General features: G+C 41.6%; 1 protein-coding gene across 4 annotated transcripts in view; it reads left to right on the forward strand.

The window, feature by feature from the left end:
• Window positions 1-13069: 13069 nt before the first annotated feature.
• The window catches only part of TENT2 (terminal nucleotidyltransferase 2), a 44979-nt gene continuing 38282 nt past the window's right edge, over window positions 13070-19766 (forward strand). The window contains exons 1-5 of one of the 4 annotated variants that reach the window (XM_040579552.1): window positions 13070-13202; window positions 13650-13871; window positions 15670-15858; window positions 16503-16628; window positions 19330-19579. In XM_040579552.1, the coding sequence (XP_040435486.1) occupies window positions 15707-15858; window positions 16503-16628; window positions 19330-19579 (528 nt within the window). In that variant the 5' untranslated portion in view covers window positions 13070-13202; window positions 13650-13871; window positions 15670-15706. The remainder of the gene's footprint in view (window positions 13203-13649; window positions 13872-15669; window positions 15859-16502; window positions 16629-19329; window positions 19580-19766) is intronic. The other 3 variants (XM_040579551.1, XM_040579553.1, XM_040579554.1) reach the window with 3 other exon arrangements.

Consider the following 19766-nt stretch of genomic DNA (forward strand, 5'->3'; position numbering starts at 1 on the left):
AACACTGGATTACTGCTGCATTAGCTCCAGTTGTTCCAATTTTGAACCTCTAACTTTTGCTTAGACCTGTAACTGACTTCAGCAATTGTGTATAGTTACACAGATATGCGTCCACTTCTTGGCTGCTTGCATTTTAAGATGAAAGTCACTTTTACAGCTTACTAGTAACATAAACGCTAGCAACCTGAGAGAGGGACCTGGGTTTTTAGAGCCAAAGTAGATAGGTCCGACTCTTTATAGGCTGCTTTACTTAAATGCTAAGTAAAAACTACGTTATTTAGTTATTCCTATTGCAAGGCCTCATAGAAAAGCCCTGAAGAAAACACATTTACACATCTTGTCAAGTTTAAGGTAATCTTTAAAGTTGTTAACAAAAATGTTCCGATACCTTGAGTAAAAACTCTTCAACACTAATACATTTTTTTTCAGAATTTTTACGGTACATGAAAATTTCCTCATTCTGCCAAATGCATTTGAAATTTGGCAAACTTTACTATAGCTTCTGTGTAAGGAGACTTGTATTTTCAAGAGTAACCTAATAAGGCGCGGTACAAACAACTCATCTGGAAAAGATACAGGGATCATTCATATGTAGACATGCTTTGAGATCATTATAAAAAAACCCTGTAAATATGTATTTGCTATAAATCAGTACAATAGATTTGTAAAATCCATATTTTACAATTTTAAGTTGGAATTCATAGTTACAACATACATTTTTTCACAGTTAATTAACATTTTCATATCAATGCCTATGATACACTACTACATTTCATAATGTACTGTATATACATATAGTGTAATATATAAAGCATATAAATATATATATAAAATATATGCAATTAGCATATTGTACTTAATAAGTACATCAACTGATCTTTCACTTAAAAAGCACTACAGAAAGCCTGTAAAGGCGTACATGGACATCACTGAACCTGGCTGAATGCTGAACGTCAGAACTAGAATGCTGCAAAGTGGGGAAAAAAAATACTGCATTTGTTTAATTAAGAAAATTAACAATTTTTCCTTCAGTATTTACTTGCTAAACTTTTGAATCTTGCTTTTAATGTGGTGGATATTTACATGGATACTTGCTAAACTTAAGCAATTGATTTGTGCGTTTTTAAAATTGTTTCTTAATGTACATCTAATTATTAATATCTTGTATTGTTTTCCTGAGGAAAGCTACTTTTTGCCTGGTACACAAAATTTATTTTAGACCTAAGTCTCTGGTTTGGCTTCAATCCCAGTATATTCTGATTTCTAAACAAACTGCAAAACATATCATATGCGTATCATGATTAAAAAGCTGCAGTCTTCACTGTGGATCCTGCACCATATTAAATCACTGCTATAGTTCCATTTATTGCATTGGAGTTACATTTCTTATTTTAATATACTTGCCAGGTTTGGTCTCAGTATAAAATAAGAAAATGGCCTACTTAAAATGAAACACTGTACTGATACAACTTTCATCATTCCAGATCTGGTCCTGGAGACTAACGAATGATCATATATTACAGCTGGGTTTGAAACTGAAAAATGTTTCAAGTAAGCTAAGTAATTTCTCAGTAGGGAAAGGATAAGTACATGAGTACATGTTTTTAAATGCTCTTAATCAGGTGACACTTTTAAAAGCAGTAGTATCAAATGCTAGTAGTATCAAAGGCTGCTTGCTACGGTAAAGCACATTCTAAACATATATGTGTTTCAGTTCCCGTAGGCTTTCTTTCTCTGGTGCCAAGAGACAGAGAAAAAAGCCTACAGGCTTTTTAAGTTTAGGCAAAAGTTCCACAGAGGAATAGGGTTTTTTTCCTGCATTTTTTCTCCTTGAACTGTTGAACGTGGAGCTGCTCTGACCAAACCTTTCAGCACTATTCACCTTCATACAGAAACAACACCTGGAGCTTTTCATCTCTAGAAGTTTCAGAAAATTGCAAATAGCACCAAATAGGAACCTAATGTCACGTAATTGTTTCCATTCTATGAGAGAGGCTGCAGCTGTTTTACCAGAGACCTCTTTGGTAATGACTTCTGGAAACCACTCTCTTTTCTATGAGAACTAAGTATCGTTTGCAGAGGCTGAATTCCGCCTCTGCTTCTATTACAGACCACAGAGACTCCTAGGAACTGTCCTCACCTTTAATGTCCCCAGGCCCTTAGCTGCTGCGATGGAGAGACGCGACGCTGCTTGATGCAAGCAAACATCGATTTATTGTACACAATCACGAGTTTATATATGTTTTCAGAAGCTGCGCGCTAGGCATTACTTACTAGGCAATCCCTGACTGGCGGTTAGCTACAAGCAAGGACACTTTAAGTAAGTGTTTACAGTCATCAATTAGCAGCAAGGTGTTACCTCTCCTTGGCACCATCCATCCCCCACTCCCCTATCCTCTCTCGGCATGATTCACCCTGTTAATTGTTACCTATTCACACTCCGCATCCTCCCAGGGTTCCTGACCTATGAGCTCGAGCACATTCCCCTCAGCTAACTGATTGCCACCCGTGGTCCTGATTTCCAGGCCCACTCCTCCACTTAACCACAAGTAAATCAAAACATGGCCCTTGTGATAAATTGTGAACTGTTTGTTCATCAACCTTTGGCAGAATAATGGAAATTTATGTGAAGTATGCAAGGTCAGCCACAAACATCCAGCTATGTAAACACGATATGCAGGAATGCTAAAGAGACTTTAGAAAGAGAGGGAGTTGGGGCCTGAAACTTAAGAAAAAGAGGGGTGGGGGACTCATGAAGACGAGGAGTCCGTGAGGAAGACAAGGAGCCTTCATCCCCACGACCACCAGGAGGAAGGAGAAGGAAAGTGAACGACCCCTTAGCAACAAGCCGCGCAGAGGCAGAATGCACCACTAAAGAAGACACATATACTGGAAGATGAAAGGTATAAAACCAGTGACTTTTGGGAAGTGAGTGCACGCCATTGGTGGAGCAGGAGACTCCCTGGCCGCCCAGCGCTGTTTTGCTTACTTGTCACTTGCTTTAATAATTTAATTTTTTTAATTTGGCCAGTCTGGACAGGTAAACTATAACAATTTTGGTGCCATGACTCGGATAAAGGCAATCTCGCCTGAGGCCCTTGGCAGGGGAGGCGCCCCGCTGGATAAGCGGCCCTTGTCAGGGCGCTTCTACGCCAAATCCTTTACCGACAAACCACAAATTTGACAGTAAGCAAATAAAACTGGTTACCCCATGATCTTTGTGCATGAAGCCCGAACGAAGATGCAGGACGCGTGAGTATAGGCCGGTTAACCATTCGGTTGGGGTTGGGTATCCTGAAGCGTGCTTGTGTGAGACGTCCACCGGACTCAGTAGTCCACCGGGCGAAGCGAGTGCGGACCCTCAGTAGTGCGATTCCCAAACCCCGCGAGGGGCTGGGCCACGAACCAGGGGAAGTGAGTGTGTGAGTGAAAGAAGGCGCTTCAGAAGATGGGACAGAGGAAAAGCAAGCCCTCTGATCCCATGGGTGGTTCTGAGGTTCAGATTAGGCTCCCACAGATAACACCGGATAGTCCGTTAGGCATAATGATTAAACATTGGGACGATTACCCCTCTAGACGGGGTAAGGATAAAGTAAAAATGATTCACTATTGTATGGAAATTTGGGGTGGAAAACAAATTAGAGGGGACCATCTATATTGGCCTGTATTTTGGTCCTTTGAAGATTGGATTTGCCAGGCCCTAAACATCTATCTACACTCAAAGGAACCTTCTAGTTTGGAATAAAGTGAATATGCCCATTTGTGGATTGGGTCAGAGACCAGAGTGAATTTATATCCTTTAAAGGAGAAGAAGGAAGGGGCTAGGAGAAAGAAACTGAGAGACGAGGAAGAGGTTCTTACCTCGCCTCCCCCTTACATTCCACCACCCCCTCCTCCGCAGCCTTTGCCACCCCCCCCCACCGGTGGCGCCAGGGCATGAGAATGACTCAGCTCCAAGTTCCCCTGAGGAAAATAAGGTAGTGACTCGTAGCCAAACCAGACGGAGGGAGGAGAGGGCAGAGAGAGTATGTATCCATCCCACTTAACTCAGGGGACATGAGAGAATTTAAAAAAGAAATGGGGAGTTTGTTGGAAGACCCCCTAGGGGTCTCGGAGAGATTAGACCAGTTCCTAGGTCCTAATATATATACCTGGGATGAGACGCAAGCGATTTTGAATATTTTATTTATGCCTGAAGAGAGAGGTATGATCAGACGAGCTGGAATGAGGATATGGGACCATCAACATCAAGGAGGTCCGGCGGCAGATATAAAGTGGCCAGCCCAGAGACCTAATTGGAATAATCAGAACGAAGTTGATAGAGGCCACATGTCCGATTTACGGGTAATAATTATACAGGGAATTAAAGAAGCTGTTCCTCGAGGACAAAACATTAACAAAGCATTTAATGAACAACAAAAGAAGGATGAAACCCCTACAGAATGGTTAGAAAGACTAAGGAAGAGTTTACAACTGTATTCCGGTGATAACCCACCACTGATTTAGGGCAAGCTTTACTGAAAACTCAGTTTGTGGCTAAATCATGGATCAATATCCGGAAGAAATTAGAAAAGATGGAGGACTGGCAGCAAAGGGGATTAGATGAGTTACTCAGGGAGGCGCAGAAGGTTTATGTTTGGAGAGAGGAAGAAACTCAGAAGAAACAAGCTAGGCTTTTGGTTGCAGCAGTAAGGGAAGGACAGAGAGGTCCTCTGCCCAGACGGAATACGAATCTTAACCCATCGGGACCCTCTGGAAAGGAAAGTAGGAATCAGGAAAGGGAGAAGGAAACAAGGACCTGTTTCTATTGTAGGAAGACAGGACATATTAAGAAGAATTGCAGGAAGAGGATGATAGATGAGAAAATGTTTAAAGAAGATTAGGGGGGGTCAGGGGCTCTATCTGCTGGGGACCTGTGAAAAAACTGAGCCCTTGATAAAATTAAAAGTGGGTCCCCAGCAACAAGAAATAGAGTTCCTAGTGGACTCTGGAGCAGAAAGATCCACTATTCAAAAATTGCCCTGGGGGTGTAAGATATCCTCGGAGAAAGTATAAGTTATTGGAGCAACAGGAGAGCTTTTTGGGGTTCCCGTAATAAAAAATGTGGTTCTGAAAAGTGATTCAAAATTAGGGGTGGGGTCCTTGCTGTTAGTGCCTGAGGCAGACTATAACTTATTAGGCAGAGATTTAATGATAGAATTAGGGATTAGCTTAGAAGTTATAAAAAATGAACTAAGAATTAAATTGTGTCCTTTACAGACAGTTGGTGAGGGGAGAATAAACCCTGAGGTATGGTACACTCCGGAGACAATTGGAAAATTGGATATTGAACCTTCTTCAGTGACAATAAAGAATCGGGAAATACCAGTAAGAATAAAACAATACCCTCTATTGATGGAGGGGAGACAGGGATTGAAACCTGAGATTCAAAGGTTAATTGAAAAAGGAATATTGGAACCTTGTATGTCCGCTTTTAATACCACCATCTTACCTGTAAAGAAACCCAATGGAACATACAGATTAGTGCATGATTTGAGAGAACTTAATAAACGAACGGTGACCAGATTCCGTGTAGTGGCGAACCCTCATACACTTTTAAGCCAGTTGGGCCCCGATGATCAATGGTATAGTGTAATAGATTTAAAGGATGCCTTCTGGGCATGCCCATTAAAGAAAGATTGCAGGGATTATTTTGCCTTTGAATGGGAAGACCCGGACACTCACAGAAAACAACAATTATGGTGGACAGTCTTACCTCAGGGGTTTACCGAGTCTCCAAACTTGTTTGGACAGGCATTAGAACAAATATTGCGGGGTACGAACTTGGGGGGGGAGTGACCCTTGTCCAGTATGTGGATGATTTATTGTTGGCTGGTGTTGATGAGAAGGCAGTTAGGAAAGAGAGTATTAGGTTGTTAAATTTTTTAAGTTTACAGGGATTAAAGGTGTCGAAATCAAAACTGCAGTTTGTCATAATGGAGGTGAAATATTTAGGACACAGGTTGAGTAAAGGAACTAAGAAATTAGACCCAGAAAGGGTACAGGGCATATTATCATTACCAGCTCCAAAAAACTAAGAGACAGATCAGACAATTGTTGGGCCTTTTGGGATATTGTAGACAATGGATTGAAGGCTATAGTAGGAAAGTAAAATTCTTATATGCTAAGATATCTAAGGATGGCCTATTAAAATGGTCTAAGGATGATGATGAACAATTGGAAGTTTTAAAAACAGATTTGGTAAACACTCCTGTTTTGAGTTTACTGGATGTAAAAAAACCATTTTATTTATTTATTAATGTTGATGAAGGAACAGCATATGGGGTGTTAGCGCAAGACTGGGCAGGGAGGAAAAAGCCTGTAGGATACCTTTCTAAATTGTTAGACCCTGTAAGCAGAGGATGGCCTATCTGCCTACAAGCTATAGTGGCTGCGGCTCTGCTAGTGGAAGAGGCTCACAAAGTCACCTTTGGGGGAGAACTGAAAGTATTATCACCCCACAATATTAGAGGAATTTTACAACAGAAAGCTGAAAAGTGGATTACTGATGCCAGGCTCCTAAAGTATGAAGCTATCCTGATATCTTCACCTAAACTTGAACTTGAAGTTACTGGTTTACAGAATCCAGCACAATTTCTGTACGGGGAACCGTCAGAAGAAATAGCTCATGATTGCCTACACACTATAGAAGAACAAACCAAAATTAGACCAGATTTAGAGGAAGAAGAACTAGAAGATGGGGAAAATCTTTTTGTAGACTGGTCTTCCCGGGTGGTGGAAGGGAAAAGAAAATCAGGATATGCGATAATTAATGGGAAAACATTCAAGGTAATGGAATCAGGGCCCCTAAGTCCCAGCTGGTCGGCCCAAGCATGCGAATTATACGCGGTTTTAAGAGCTTTACAATTATTGAAAGGAAAAATCGGTACAATTTATATGGATTCCAAATATGCCTTTGGAATAGTGCATACATTTGGGAAAATTTGGGAAGAAAGGGGCTTAATAAATTCCCAGGGAAACGGATTGATTCATCAGGAATTAATAATTGAAATTTTGCAGGCTTTATGGGGACCGGTAGGAATAGCAGTGGTTCATTTGAAAGGACAACAACGGGGATTGACTCCACTGACAAGGGGAAACAACTTAGCAGATCAGGAAGCAAGAAAAGCTGATCTAATGATTTTTAAGGAAAAGAAAGATAAAAATCACTGGGACGAAACCCGTAAAGGATGTATCAATGGTGGGGATGATTTGCTTGAGCCTCCCTGCTATGGTTGTTGGAAGAATTTTGGGAGCAATGCACTCCATTGTAGCTGTGATAATCCCAATTACAAGTTTTGTTGTGTACATGGAGAAAAGTTTTACCTGTACAGCTTTACTGTACAGGAAAAAGACAAGTTAACTCGGATGGGGGCAAAGGAGATCGAATTGGGAAAATGGGAACTTTCTGATGGGTGAGAAGTCATTTCAAAAACTATGGCTATAAGAATTATGCATAAATAACATGAAAACACCCATTGGGGGGTTCAAGCATTAGTAGACCAATTTGCTATAAAATATGTATGTATTGGGGTGTATAATATAGCAAAAAGAATAATTGGGGACTGCATAACTTGTCAAAAGGTGAACAAGCACCAACTAAGAGAAAGGCCATTAGGAGGAAGAGAGTTAACCCACCGACCTTTTGCCAAAATTCAGTTAGACTTTACTGAATTACCGAAGGTAGGAAGGTATAGATATTTGTTGGTAAGAACAGATCATTTAACACACTTTGTGGAAGCATTTCCGACTGCCAGGGCCACTGCCCAAACCGTGACCAAACTACTGCTCAAAAACATGATACCTAGGTATGGTTCTATTGAAACTATTGACTCTGATAGGGGACCACATTTTGTTTCAAAAATCATAAAGGAAGTTTTTACTGCTTTGGGGACCAAATGGGAATATCATACACCTTGTCACCCACAGAGCTCAGGAAAAGTGGAACGGGTAAACGGTGAGATAAAGAAACAACTGACCAAGTTGATGATGGAGACCAAAATGTCTTGGGTAAAATGCCTTCCCCTAGCCTTATTAAATATTAGGACTCAACCCCGTACTGATGTGGGTATCTCCCCTTTTGAGATGTTATATGGAATGCCTTATGATTTGGAGGTTCCCCGAGATCATCCCCAGGTTGAAAGTTTACAACTGAAACAGTATATAGTTCAACTTATGTCTATGAGAAGACAATTGCGATATGAAGGCTTAGCAGTACAAAGACCTCCATTGGACATTGCAATACACAATATACAACCTGGAGAGAAAGTTTTAATCAGGTCATGGAAGGAGTCCTCATTAACTCCCCGCTGGGAAGGGCCTTATCTTGTTTTACTCACTACAGAAACCGCCATTCGGACTGCTGAAAGAGGATGGACTCATGCCAGTCGAGTGAAAGGACCCATCTCTGAGGAGCAGTGGGATAGCTCTGGAGATCCAGAAACTCTGAAATTGAAGCTGCGTAAGAAAAAGGACTAATGAACTGGACTAAAGCTATATTCTGCACTAGGAAGGATTGTATCTGTTATCCTTTTGTTTGTGTGAAATACAATTTATGTAAGGAGAATTGGTGGGATCATTGTAGCAATGATTTTTCTTATGGGATCACTATAAACAGTGTTATAAAAAAAAAAAAAAAAAAAAAGAAAAGTAACTGAACAAGCTTTAAAATTCTTGGTGGCCACTGGATGAATAGTTAAGTGGACCCAAGCCTGGTGGGAAATTTTGGCACTGGGTATTAACCCAGAAAAGGGGTGTACACACCCAAACGAACCTCGAGAATCCCACCCAGAGATTGTACAGATAATTTGTAGAACTACAGTGCCTAAAATTCCTTGTGTACGACCCCAAGTTAAAGAAAAAAATGGGAGGCCTATAAGGAGCAAAAAAAGAAACAGGAACATTCTCCTGAAGAATACGTTTGCTGCCGAGAAGATGGTACACCTCGCTGCACTAGGCAAAAGTGTAGGCGAAGGAGGCAGAGATGTAAAGAAGTGGAGACTGAAAAAGAGATGCTCAAGGGGGCTGTATAACAATGAACAGCATAACTTGCCTGCAAGGCCCCAGGCCTTATTGCTGGAAGTGAGAGGGGAAGGCACAAGGGGCACAACCAAATTACACAGGTTAGAAAAGGAAGTTTTAATCAGAAAGAACTCACCAGTCCTCCCCAGCATTGGGTATTTATTTGCTTTGATTTGTGTAAATTTAGTACAAGCGGAAGATTACCCCCACCAACCATTTAAGTGGTTCTTAATTCGGTGGGAAGATCAAGAAATAATTCAGATCAAGGTAACACCTGGTGCACCCTCCTTCAACGTCATGATCTGTCAGCTGATGGGCTTACAGCTTATGGATGGTTGTCAGTCCCCAAATTGTGCTAGTAACAGGAGCAAATGGAACACTAATGGTAGGAATACATATTGGTGCCCAAGTTCGAATCCCAGTAGGAGTTATTGTAATTCCCATAGTCATTTTTATTGTGCCTGCTGGAGTTGCGAAACTATTGCCACAGCGTGGACCCTGGGACAACCTGATAGGTTTCTTACGGTAACATGGGGTACCTTTGGCTGTACAACCCCTTCTAAAACTGACGGTGGGATGGTATGGCACCATGGAAATTGTAGGTACCTCTGGATAAATGTCACTAACCTGTCCAATCCAGCTCGGTTTATTGGCAAAACTTGGGGAGTAAGATTATATGTAGCTGTATCAGATCCTGGGAGTTTAATATTAATTAAAAAGGAAATAGCAGTGCCTGAGCCTCAAGCGGTGGGACCTAATTCCATGGTAAATGTTCCAAACAACTCACTCAAAAAGGTAGAGAACCAACGTGTTACTGAAATCCCCCTCCAAAAGGCTACTGACATGGTGGAATCGGATCCTGAATCAAAAATTAATCCTTTATGGAAACTCTTTAACACCACTTACCAGGTGTTGAATTCCACCAATCCAAATGTGACCAAACATTGCTGGTTGTGTTACGATATTAAACCCCCCTTCTATGAAGCAATAGGCATTGACTCAAAGGCAAAAAAGGTAAAAGGTTCAAACCCAATACAATGTTTATGGGATTCTAAAAGTCAGAAACAAGGCCTGATGATGCAATATGTATCGGGAAAAGGGAGGTGTATTGGGAATGTACCCCCAGGAAAAAAAAAAAAAAAAAAGTTATGAAAGATAAAAGCTTCCCTAAAAGGGAGGCCCCCCGCTGATTGGCTAATACCATCCAGTAACACCAAATGGATCTGTTCCAAAATTGGAATTACTCCCTGTTTATCTCTTAAATTGTTCAACGACTCCGAGGAATATTGCATACAGGTGATGATAATTCCCAGGATCATATATCACCCTGAGAAATTTGTGTATAATTACCAGAATATCCAGAGTCACCACTTACAAAAACGAGAACCATTCACCCTTACGACTTTGACAGCAGCCACTTTGATGGCTGTGAGAGCAGCAGGTGCAGGCACAGGAATAACATCATTAGTCCAACAGAATCAAAAATTTCAATCACTCAGAATAGCAGTAGACGAGGATCTACTTCAAATAGAAAAATCAATTACCACTTTAGAAAAATCTCTAAGATCATTATCTGAAGTGGTATTACAAAACAGAAGGGGACTGGATTTAATGTTTTTACAACAAGGCGGGTTATGTGCCGCCTTGGGAGAACAATGTTGTGTATATGCTGATCACACAGGGGTCGTAAGAGATACTACGACAAAACTTCGGGAAGGCCTCGAAAAATGGAAACGAGAACGAGAAATGCAGCAGAACTGGTATGAGTCCTGGTTTAACCACTCTCCTTGGCTTACTACGTTACTATCTACCATTGCAGGACCCCTGATTATATTGATATTGGTATTAACTTTTGGACCCTGTATATTCAATAGAATAATTACAATTGTAAAAAACAGATTAGAAGCAGCTCATTTGATGTTTATAAGAGCTAAGTATGAACCTTTGGGAGGAATACCGGAGGTGGAAGAGACCTTCATATTAAGCCAGCAGGAGCTTAAGCAATTTGATGAACAAAATGGTGAAAAGAAAAAGGGAGGATTGTGATAAATTGTGAACTCTTTGTTCATCAAACTTTGGCAGAATAATGGAAATTTATGTGAAGTATGCAAGGTCAGCCACAAACATCCAGCTATGTAAACACGATATGCAGGAATGCTAAAGAGACTTTAGAAAGAGAGGGAGTTGGGGCCTGAAACTTAAGAAAAAGAGGGGTGGGGGACTCATGAAGACGAGGAGTCCGTGACGTGAGGAAGACAAGGAGCCTTCATCCCCACGACCACCAGGAGGAAGGCAGCGAACGATCCCTTAGCAACAAGCCGCGCAGAGGCAGAATGCACCACTAAAGAAGACACATATACTGGAAGACGAAGGGTATAAAACCAGTGACTTTCGGGAAGTGAGTGCACGCCGTTGGTGGAGCAGGAGACTCCCCGGCCGCCCAGCGCTGTTTTGCTTACTTGTTGCTTGCTTTAATAAATTATTTTTTTTAATTTGGCCAGTCTCTGTCATTTAATTGACAGGTAAACTATAACAGCCCTGATGGAAGCTTTTGAGGGCAGTTCAGCAACCAGACTGGCCCTAGGCAGGGCCTGGCCCTGGGCACTGCTTGTCCCCTAACCCTAGCGCTGCCCATAGCTCACTTCCCACAGCCCAGACCTCCCCGGGGCAGCCCCTTGCCAGTCCCTGCGCCCACCGGCTTCATCTTTCTCTGAACTCAGACCCTAGCCTTACCCCAAGCCACAGGCTGAGCCTTACCCTAGGACCACAAATAATAAAAACAATAATAAAAAAAAAATGCCAAAATAAAAAACTGTCAGGGGAAGTTACTTTCTGTCCAAAGATTACCTTTGTGGTTTCACTCCATATATGCCACTAGGGTTTGTCTCTCATAAACGTAATTCTAACCACAGCATGGGCTGATCCTTACACAAGGATCCCAAGCCACGGCCAAGGTGAAAAGTCCTGTGGGAAGGATTCACCTGGAGCCGAAACCCTCTGCTGCCAGTCCATTTGCAGCCCTACTTCATCCAGGCCCCTGCACTTTCTCTTCCATTAAGTCCACCAGGAGCGGCCAGAGCCGGACACCACGCGGCCCTGCCGACGGGCTCTCCCTCAGGCCAGAAGCTCTCGGGGGAGCCAGCCTCAGCTCACCCAGTCCCTCTCAAAGACTGAAGCTTTAACAGCATGTGTGCACACAAACTCTTCATTTCAGCACCTAATTGACACCAAGAGTTCACTGATGGCAACTGTCCCTCCCCAGAGCAACAATCAAACCCTGATTTGGCTCTTACCTTCTCAACTCTCCATCGTTCAGGGCGCAAGCATCAGCCCATCCTTGACTTCAGATTCATCCTAGCACACTTACAATCTCTGGTGGCCAAAACCTAACTTATGTATTCAAATATTACCTTTTTCACACTTCAGAACAGTAGTTCAATTACAACTGGTCAGTAACTTTGAAAGCAAAATACCCGGGCTGTTATTCCCATCTTTTGGCCTCGGCCCGAACCGGCTGCGAGGAGCACTGTGAGCTGCCACCTCTGCCCTTGCTCCCGCGGCAGCACCGACCGCCCGCCAGGCCCTTGCCGGACAAACCCCCGGAGAACCGCGGCAGCCGGGGCAGGGGGCTGCGCGGGGCTGTAACGGCGGACGCGGTGCAGCTGCCGCCCCAGCGTAAGGGGCCGGGCTGGCACCTCCCGGCAACAGCTGCGCCCGAACGGAGGGGCCGCCGCCACCGCACACAGCCCCCGCAGCGCACAGCGCTGCCCGCGCCTCTCCGCACCCTTAGCACCTCACCGGGAAGCTACCCCAGCCGCCAGCCCGCCGGTGAGGTGGCAGCCCTGACCGGCGGGTAACGACCACCTGCCCCACGGCCCGCCGTGCCGCTAAGGGCGACGAGCCCCGCGGTGCGGCGGGGAAGGGGCGGTGCAAGAGGCGGGCGGAGGAGGCGGTGCAAGAGGCGGTGCAAGAGGCGGGCGGAGCCGCCGTTTCCTGTCCGAGTCTCCTTATCCGGGTGAGAGGCCCTAGCCGGGAGGGCTTCCGGGTCTTGTGGGCCTCTGCTGCGGTGGCACGGGTGCGAGCCAGGGGCTTGGTCCGTGCCGCCTGCGGGCCCACGCCGCCTGTCCTCGCCCCCACCCTAAGTGAGTCTTGCGGTGCGGGGGTCCCCTTTTGCTGCGGGGAGAGGTGCGGGGGGTTCGGGGCCCGAGGAATGGAGGGCGGCCCTGGCCGCCGCCTGCTAGGCCGCGGGGTGCTGAGGGCTGGCGGGGCGCCGCGGGAGCGGGTGTGCCGGGGCCTGGCTGCTGGGGCCTGGTTGCCGGGGCAGCCTGCCGGCGGGCACTGTGGGCTTCCCCCGAGGGTGCGCTCCTACCTAGAAAAAGTGCCCCATGGGACAAGCACACCTAAGTTGTAGCGGTTGCAAAACTCCTTTTGGAGACCCAGGCAATTTCTACCAAGGTAGTCCCTGCTGAGAGTCATGGTAAATGCCTTTGTAGCTGCAGTGAGACAGCAGTGTTGCTACATGGTTTGGTTCTGGTTTCGGGAAGGTAACACCTTCGTTGCTTTTCTTTCTGGTGCCTACAACTTCAAAGGCTAAAATGAACACGTTACTTTTGCAACTCGATCTTGAATTCTGACACATGGTTCTGATCCTGATGAATTATATCCATAAACTGGTTATGTATACCGTGTGTGATGCTGAGAGTGCCCAGGCTGCTCAGAGGTGAACGAGATGTGTGTATTATATTGCCTGTCCATGCTAGAAATGGAAAAGTTCAGATGCATGCAAATATAATTCAGATTAAATGCGTCAGGTGAGTTTCGTGCCATGCAATTCGCATTTATTTCTTCAGCAGAATTGAAAGTAAACATCCCCAAAGTAACTTTCATTAATAGGTAATATTTCCCTGCCCCACCCTCCCAAGAAAAAAAAAAAGAAAGAAGCCTGTGAGGGCATTAATCTTGTCAACTTTTTTTTGGCGCTAATACAGCAGTGGCTATGTAGGTAGTACTTGGTCTTTGCTAGTGTGGGCTGTTGTCACAAGGAGTAAGGAATGAAGGCAGACCAAATAAATTCCCTGGTATTTATTTGCCTGTGTTCCATGCTAATGCTGTATGCAGTGACGGTTGGAGCTGTCTGAGGAGGTTAAAACATGACAACAGTCCATAGTGCTAGGAGAGAGCTCTTCAAAGGAGATATCATGGCTGTGGTAACAGTGAGACCTTACCACAGTAAAGTTAGGAATAACCAATTTTATTTCAGTGCATGAGAGAATGCCTATTAATATAACTGTTTATACAAATTTTTTTTGTGTGTGTGTATATATATTTAGTTTGGTAATTGAGACAACCCAAAAGTGATACTTAAATTTTTATTCCAAATAGAGATTGCTGCGTGGTGATAGGCCCACACCTTGGCATGGAAATCCTATCAGCACTTTTTTCAATTGTATTACTGTAGTATTGGGTTGATAAAAGGATTTTTGTGTAATAGTTGGAGAAATACTGCCATTGTTCTTATGGCTTCTAAATGTTCCAGTTAAAAGTTGCTTGAAAAAACATCGTCTTCTTGTATTTGAATCCCTGTATTGCACTAATTGGATAACTATTGTTATGCAGAGTATTGAGATCAGTCATGTACAACTGTGTTTATCAGTGACACATCTTTGGTTGCAAAGTTCCTGCTTAAGACAATAAAAAACAAATGAAGAAACCTGAAAATAATGTCAGGTTTTCACTGCAGCAAAGAGATATGTCCAGCACTGATACCTTGTGTTTAAAATCTCCTGATACATTTTTTCCAGTGTAAAGTCTGAACTTTTGTTTTCAGCATATAAGTTGAGTTTAAGGTAAAATACTAATGATTTGCAAAGTGGTTGCAGTGCACAGTTCAGCCTGTTGCAGAGACAAAGGTTTTCTTTTTCATCCAACGTTTCTGCTAATGTGTAATGCATATGATACAAGACCAAATAGCAGTCAGTTGTGCCAGAATAAATTTCAAATTTAGGGAGATGGTAAACCTACCTTTTTCTATCATGGATTCCATTCAGCAAGCACAAACATTAAAATTACACTATATATATGACATTTTTAAAGCATGATAGTTGACTTTCCAATTGTTGTCATTATTTGACTGCTTCTTTGCATGTCATATCTTGAAAAAAATTAATTTTACTTATAGTTCATGATCAGCTGCATCTTCATGTTTTTATGATGTAGTCAAGTGTTTCTTCCCACATATTGTGAACCTCATTGTGGAATGTTTGAAATAAGAAACATATTCCACTATAATATGTTACTTTTCCTTCAGATAGAAACTATATCTTGTGTTGTGCAATTTTTCTAAAATTAAACTTAAAATGGAGGGGACCAAATAAAAATACACTTTTAAACATAAATAAAGGAAGAAATAGTTGTGAAACTGAGGAGAATATACTGGTTTTATTTGGTGTCTTCTCCTGAAAAGAGATAAAACTAGCCCACAATCACAATTCTTTTAAGGAATTTCTGGAAATACGTTTTAGATTATTTGAATTTTTAACCAAGAGTTTAAAATGTAACTAGGATTTCTTGTTGCCTAATTTTGATTTCTTTTTTGTTTTTTAAATGTAGGTGAAAAGTTACATGTTCACTTCAAGTACAAAGGAGGATGTTTCCAAAATCGCATGATTTGAGTCATCCACAGTTCCTCTCAAAATATCAACAGCAGAGTGATTTCTTTGATAATCTTTATCTAAGTATACCACCTTTTCTCTTTCAGCAGCAAGTTGCTGATGCTCAGTTTAATTTTCAGAACACAGAGTAAGTACAGTAAGATTTGATAGTGGGGATTGGGTTGTAAAAGAGAGTTAACGGTTTATTGAAAGAAATATTTCTGTTCATGGAGGATGTGTTTCACTGTTTTTAACATTAAACTGCGTTAAACTTTAAAAAAAAAATAGGAAGGGGTTGTGTAAAAACAGAGCTGTAACATTTCTGTTGGTGACCTGCAGTTTTAATGTTCTCCTGCATTGTGTGTAATGAATGAGAAGCCATTGCACTGACTAAAGGTGGTAATCCACAGTTCAGTTTTAAAGATCTTAATTTGTATTTGTTTACTGAGGATAACAGGGAGGACATGAGATGGGGAAGAAACATTTATTCTTGGGGCTAGATTTGAAGACACTGAAGTGTTCTTTAGGCTCTTTAAATTTAACAGTACCTTAAGTTAATTTGTTTACTAACCTCTTCTTACACATGTGCTATGAATAATGACCATCTTCTGTTTCTTTAATGAAAATTATATTACATACTGAAATACCTTTTCATTTTGAATAGAAAAGACAGATGTATTGCTTCTAAGAAAAAAATGTCAGGACTAGCTGAGTTTAATATTCACTTAAGAAAAACCACTAAACTATAAAAAGCATCTTGGTTATCATATGAGTAACAGTTATGGACTGTAGTCTCTCCAGGGCTCTGTTCAGTGGGAATCTTCCAACTACTCCACCTGTTACACTGCAGCCAATGACTTGCAGAAATAGCAGTCCAGGACATATGTCTGATGCCCCCATGTCATTCCGAGCAAGAAAGTAAGTTCTTTGTGTGTATGTGATTAATTCTGCTTTTAATGTACCTGTGGTGAAGCTTGTCTTAATACCAATTTCATGTGCAACTTGATTACGTTAGCGGTTGCAGTACTGAATAAAATGGTTTTTTGATGAAAAAGGCCATGTCATGGCTTTTTAAAGCATTCGTGTACCTGCTTTTGAGAACTGTAGTACTCATAAGTGACTTAGTATGTGTATTTTTTCTCTTCAAACAGTTGTAGCCTTACAGAACTGTGATTTACATGTTTTATTTTAATACTATAATAGAATGATCAAATCATTTAGGTTGGAAAAGACCTTTAAGATCATCAAGTCCAACTGTTAACCCAGGACTGCCAAGTCCATCACTAAACCATGCCACTAAGTACCACATCTACATGTTTTTTAAGTATCTCCAGGAATGCTGGTTCCGCTACCTCCCTGGGCAGACTGTTCCAATGCTTCAGCACCCTTGCAGTGAAGAATTTTTTCCTAATACCCAAACTAAACCTCCCCAGTGTAACTTGAGGCTGTTTTCTCTCATCCTGCCACTTGTTGTCTGGGAGAAGAGACCCACCCCCATCTGCCTCCAGCCTCCTCTTGAGAGAGGCAGCTGTAGAGAGCAGTAAGGTCCCCCCTGAGCCTTCTCCTCAGCAGACTAAACCACCCCAGTTCCCTCAGCTGCTTCTTATAAGACTTGTTTTCTAGACCCTTTACCAGCCCCATTGCCCTTCCCTGGACATGCTGCAGCACCTCTACGTCCCTCTTGAAGTGAGGGGCCCAAAACTGAACACAGTATTTGTGTTCAGTTTCATTCATAGGTCATAGGCTGTGTGTGCTTGCCTGCAAAAGGGTTTGTGTCAACATAATTGAGTGTTCTTTTCCTGTTAAGTTTGTCAAGAGTAAGACTGTACCCTTGCTCTTTTATGGAAATTATAATGTTTTTCTGGTGACACACTAGACATTTCTCCTGATTTTCTTAATTACGTGATCCTTTATTTTTCAAACACAAAGTGCTAAATTCAGGCATACATAAGTTCTTTGAATTTTATTCAAACATAGTTTTTCTACTTTTCAAAAACCCTAAACTTACTTGAATTTACATAACTTCCTTTGTTACTTTAGTTACAACAGAAGGAGGAATTTCAGGTGAATGTGTGGTTTTATTTTCTTTTAACATTCTAGAAAAAGTCACTTCTTAGCAGTTCAAAAATAGTAGTCGATATGTGTTTGTAATAATTCTGTGAATTGGCTGATGGGGAGGAAGCTTTATGTAATCTGTCTTCAAAACTATTTCCTGTATGCTGTTTCTCTTCCAGATTTAACAGATCATAAAATACATAGAATTAAGTATATGGTGTTAAGCTTTAATTGAGCTTATAACTGTCACATGAACTAAAGTTCCTGGTTTTGTGCTACATGCATGTTTTCCCCTTGACCAGTCTGGTTTATGGAAAGCTATGCTATGTTAGGAAGTTTGCAGTCAACTAGTTGATCCTTAGATCTTGAGTTGACTCTTCTTAAGGTATATTTGCTGAACATAATTTTATGCAAGTTCTCAGTCAAAATATGCTGAAACAGTGTTGTGCTTTGATTTAATGTTACGTTATGAGTTCCTTTAAGATTGCAGGAAGGTAATGTTATTAGAACCTCTCTCAGACTGGAAAACTGAAACGATGGCTTGAGGTCTCTTCAGTTAAATTTCTGTTATTAGTAATACTGTCTGTTCAGGTCCCCAAACTACTTTGATTCCAGCTTTTCTGACTACAAGAAATTACTATGGTTTTACTAATATTTCATTTGTTGACACACATGAACATTTGATTACATGCTCTTTAATTAGAAGAATGTATGATTACCCCCATATTGGTTAACTTTATGCAATACTTGACCTATAAACAAAGCATGAATATTCTTTACTGTGGATGGGCCACAGTATTTGGCCACTGATCAGCTTTTCAGCTTTTTCTTAATGAATAGTTAAGATGCCAAAGTGTAATATCAGTGTATCTCTTCAAATATATTGAGTTCCTGTGACAAACGACTTAATGAAGATATACAGACCAGTGTTTGAAACTGAGACTTCAGGTTTATGACGCGTCTAGCTTAATATCATTGTTAGTTCTATTTGCCAAATGTAGTGTTTCTTTCTTGCCTAGATTACATGGTTTACTGTCTGTATAATCTAAGACACTGGCAAATGCTACATTGAATTGCTATTGTGATATTTTTCTCTCCTCCCAACTGCTGAATTCATTAATCACTGAGTATTCAGAAATCCACAAAACTTCTCACTGCACTTATGTGAATTTAAAAGAAAAGTACCTTTACATAGTCTGTGTATCTTTTTTTTCTTAAAAAAAAAAGTATGTTGTCCCTGAACTACTGTGATAACTTTTCAAGGTGTCCTTGCTTAGCTGAACTTGCCATTTAGGTTTAAACTGGTTAGTACAGACACTCTTGTAAAGTAGTTGCATCAATTCACTTCACGGGTAGCTGCACTTTTACAGTTGTACATTCTCTTTTCCCATTCCAGGTTTATTTCACCTAATATCTAGGATGGACACCTTTTGTTCAGTAGAATACTTGCTTTTAGTGAAATAGTCACATAATTAAGCATTGATATTTGTGCTTTATAGCAACTTTCTTCTGATCGTAGACTGGAGCTTGCAAACTAGAGGGATTTCTTTCTCTCTCTCTCTAGGAGACTAAGTGTAGAAAGTGCTCCGCATGATGCCAAACGGCAGCGGTTTCATTCACAACGTACTCAAATAACTGTAGTTAACCAAGCAGTGCCTTTACCAGGAGGATGTAGATACTTCTTTCCAGGATCAATTCAATCTCCACTGTTCAATACACGTAACGTACAAGATTTAGGTGGATGTGCCAGTCTATTGCAAGATACTATATTTCCAGATCTTACAGAAACCACGCTCCCTGCGGCCAAAGATAAGGTAATATCTTTCTATGCCTGTGCTTTACATCTGTCTTCTGAGTAGGCAGCATGCAAGTGGTTCTGTGGGAGACCACAAAATTTCTGCAAGGTTCTTAAATATGTCATAGCATCTCTATTGCTGAGCTGTCATTAGAAGGTATTTCAATAAATGTAGCTGCCACTGTGGTCCTTTATAGTCTCCTCGT

This window comes from Falco naumanni, chromosome Z (assembly GCF_017639655.2).
Source record: "Falco naumanni isolate bFalNau1 chromosome Z, bFalNau1.pat, whole genome shotgun sequence".
In the NCBI taxonomy this organism is placed as follows: Eukaryota; Metazoa; Chordata; class Aves; order Falconiformes; family Falconidae; genus Falco; species Falco naumanni.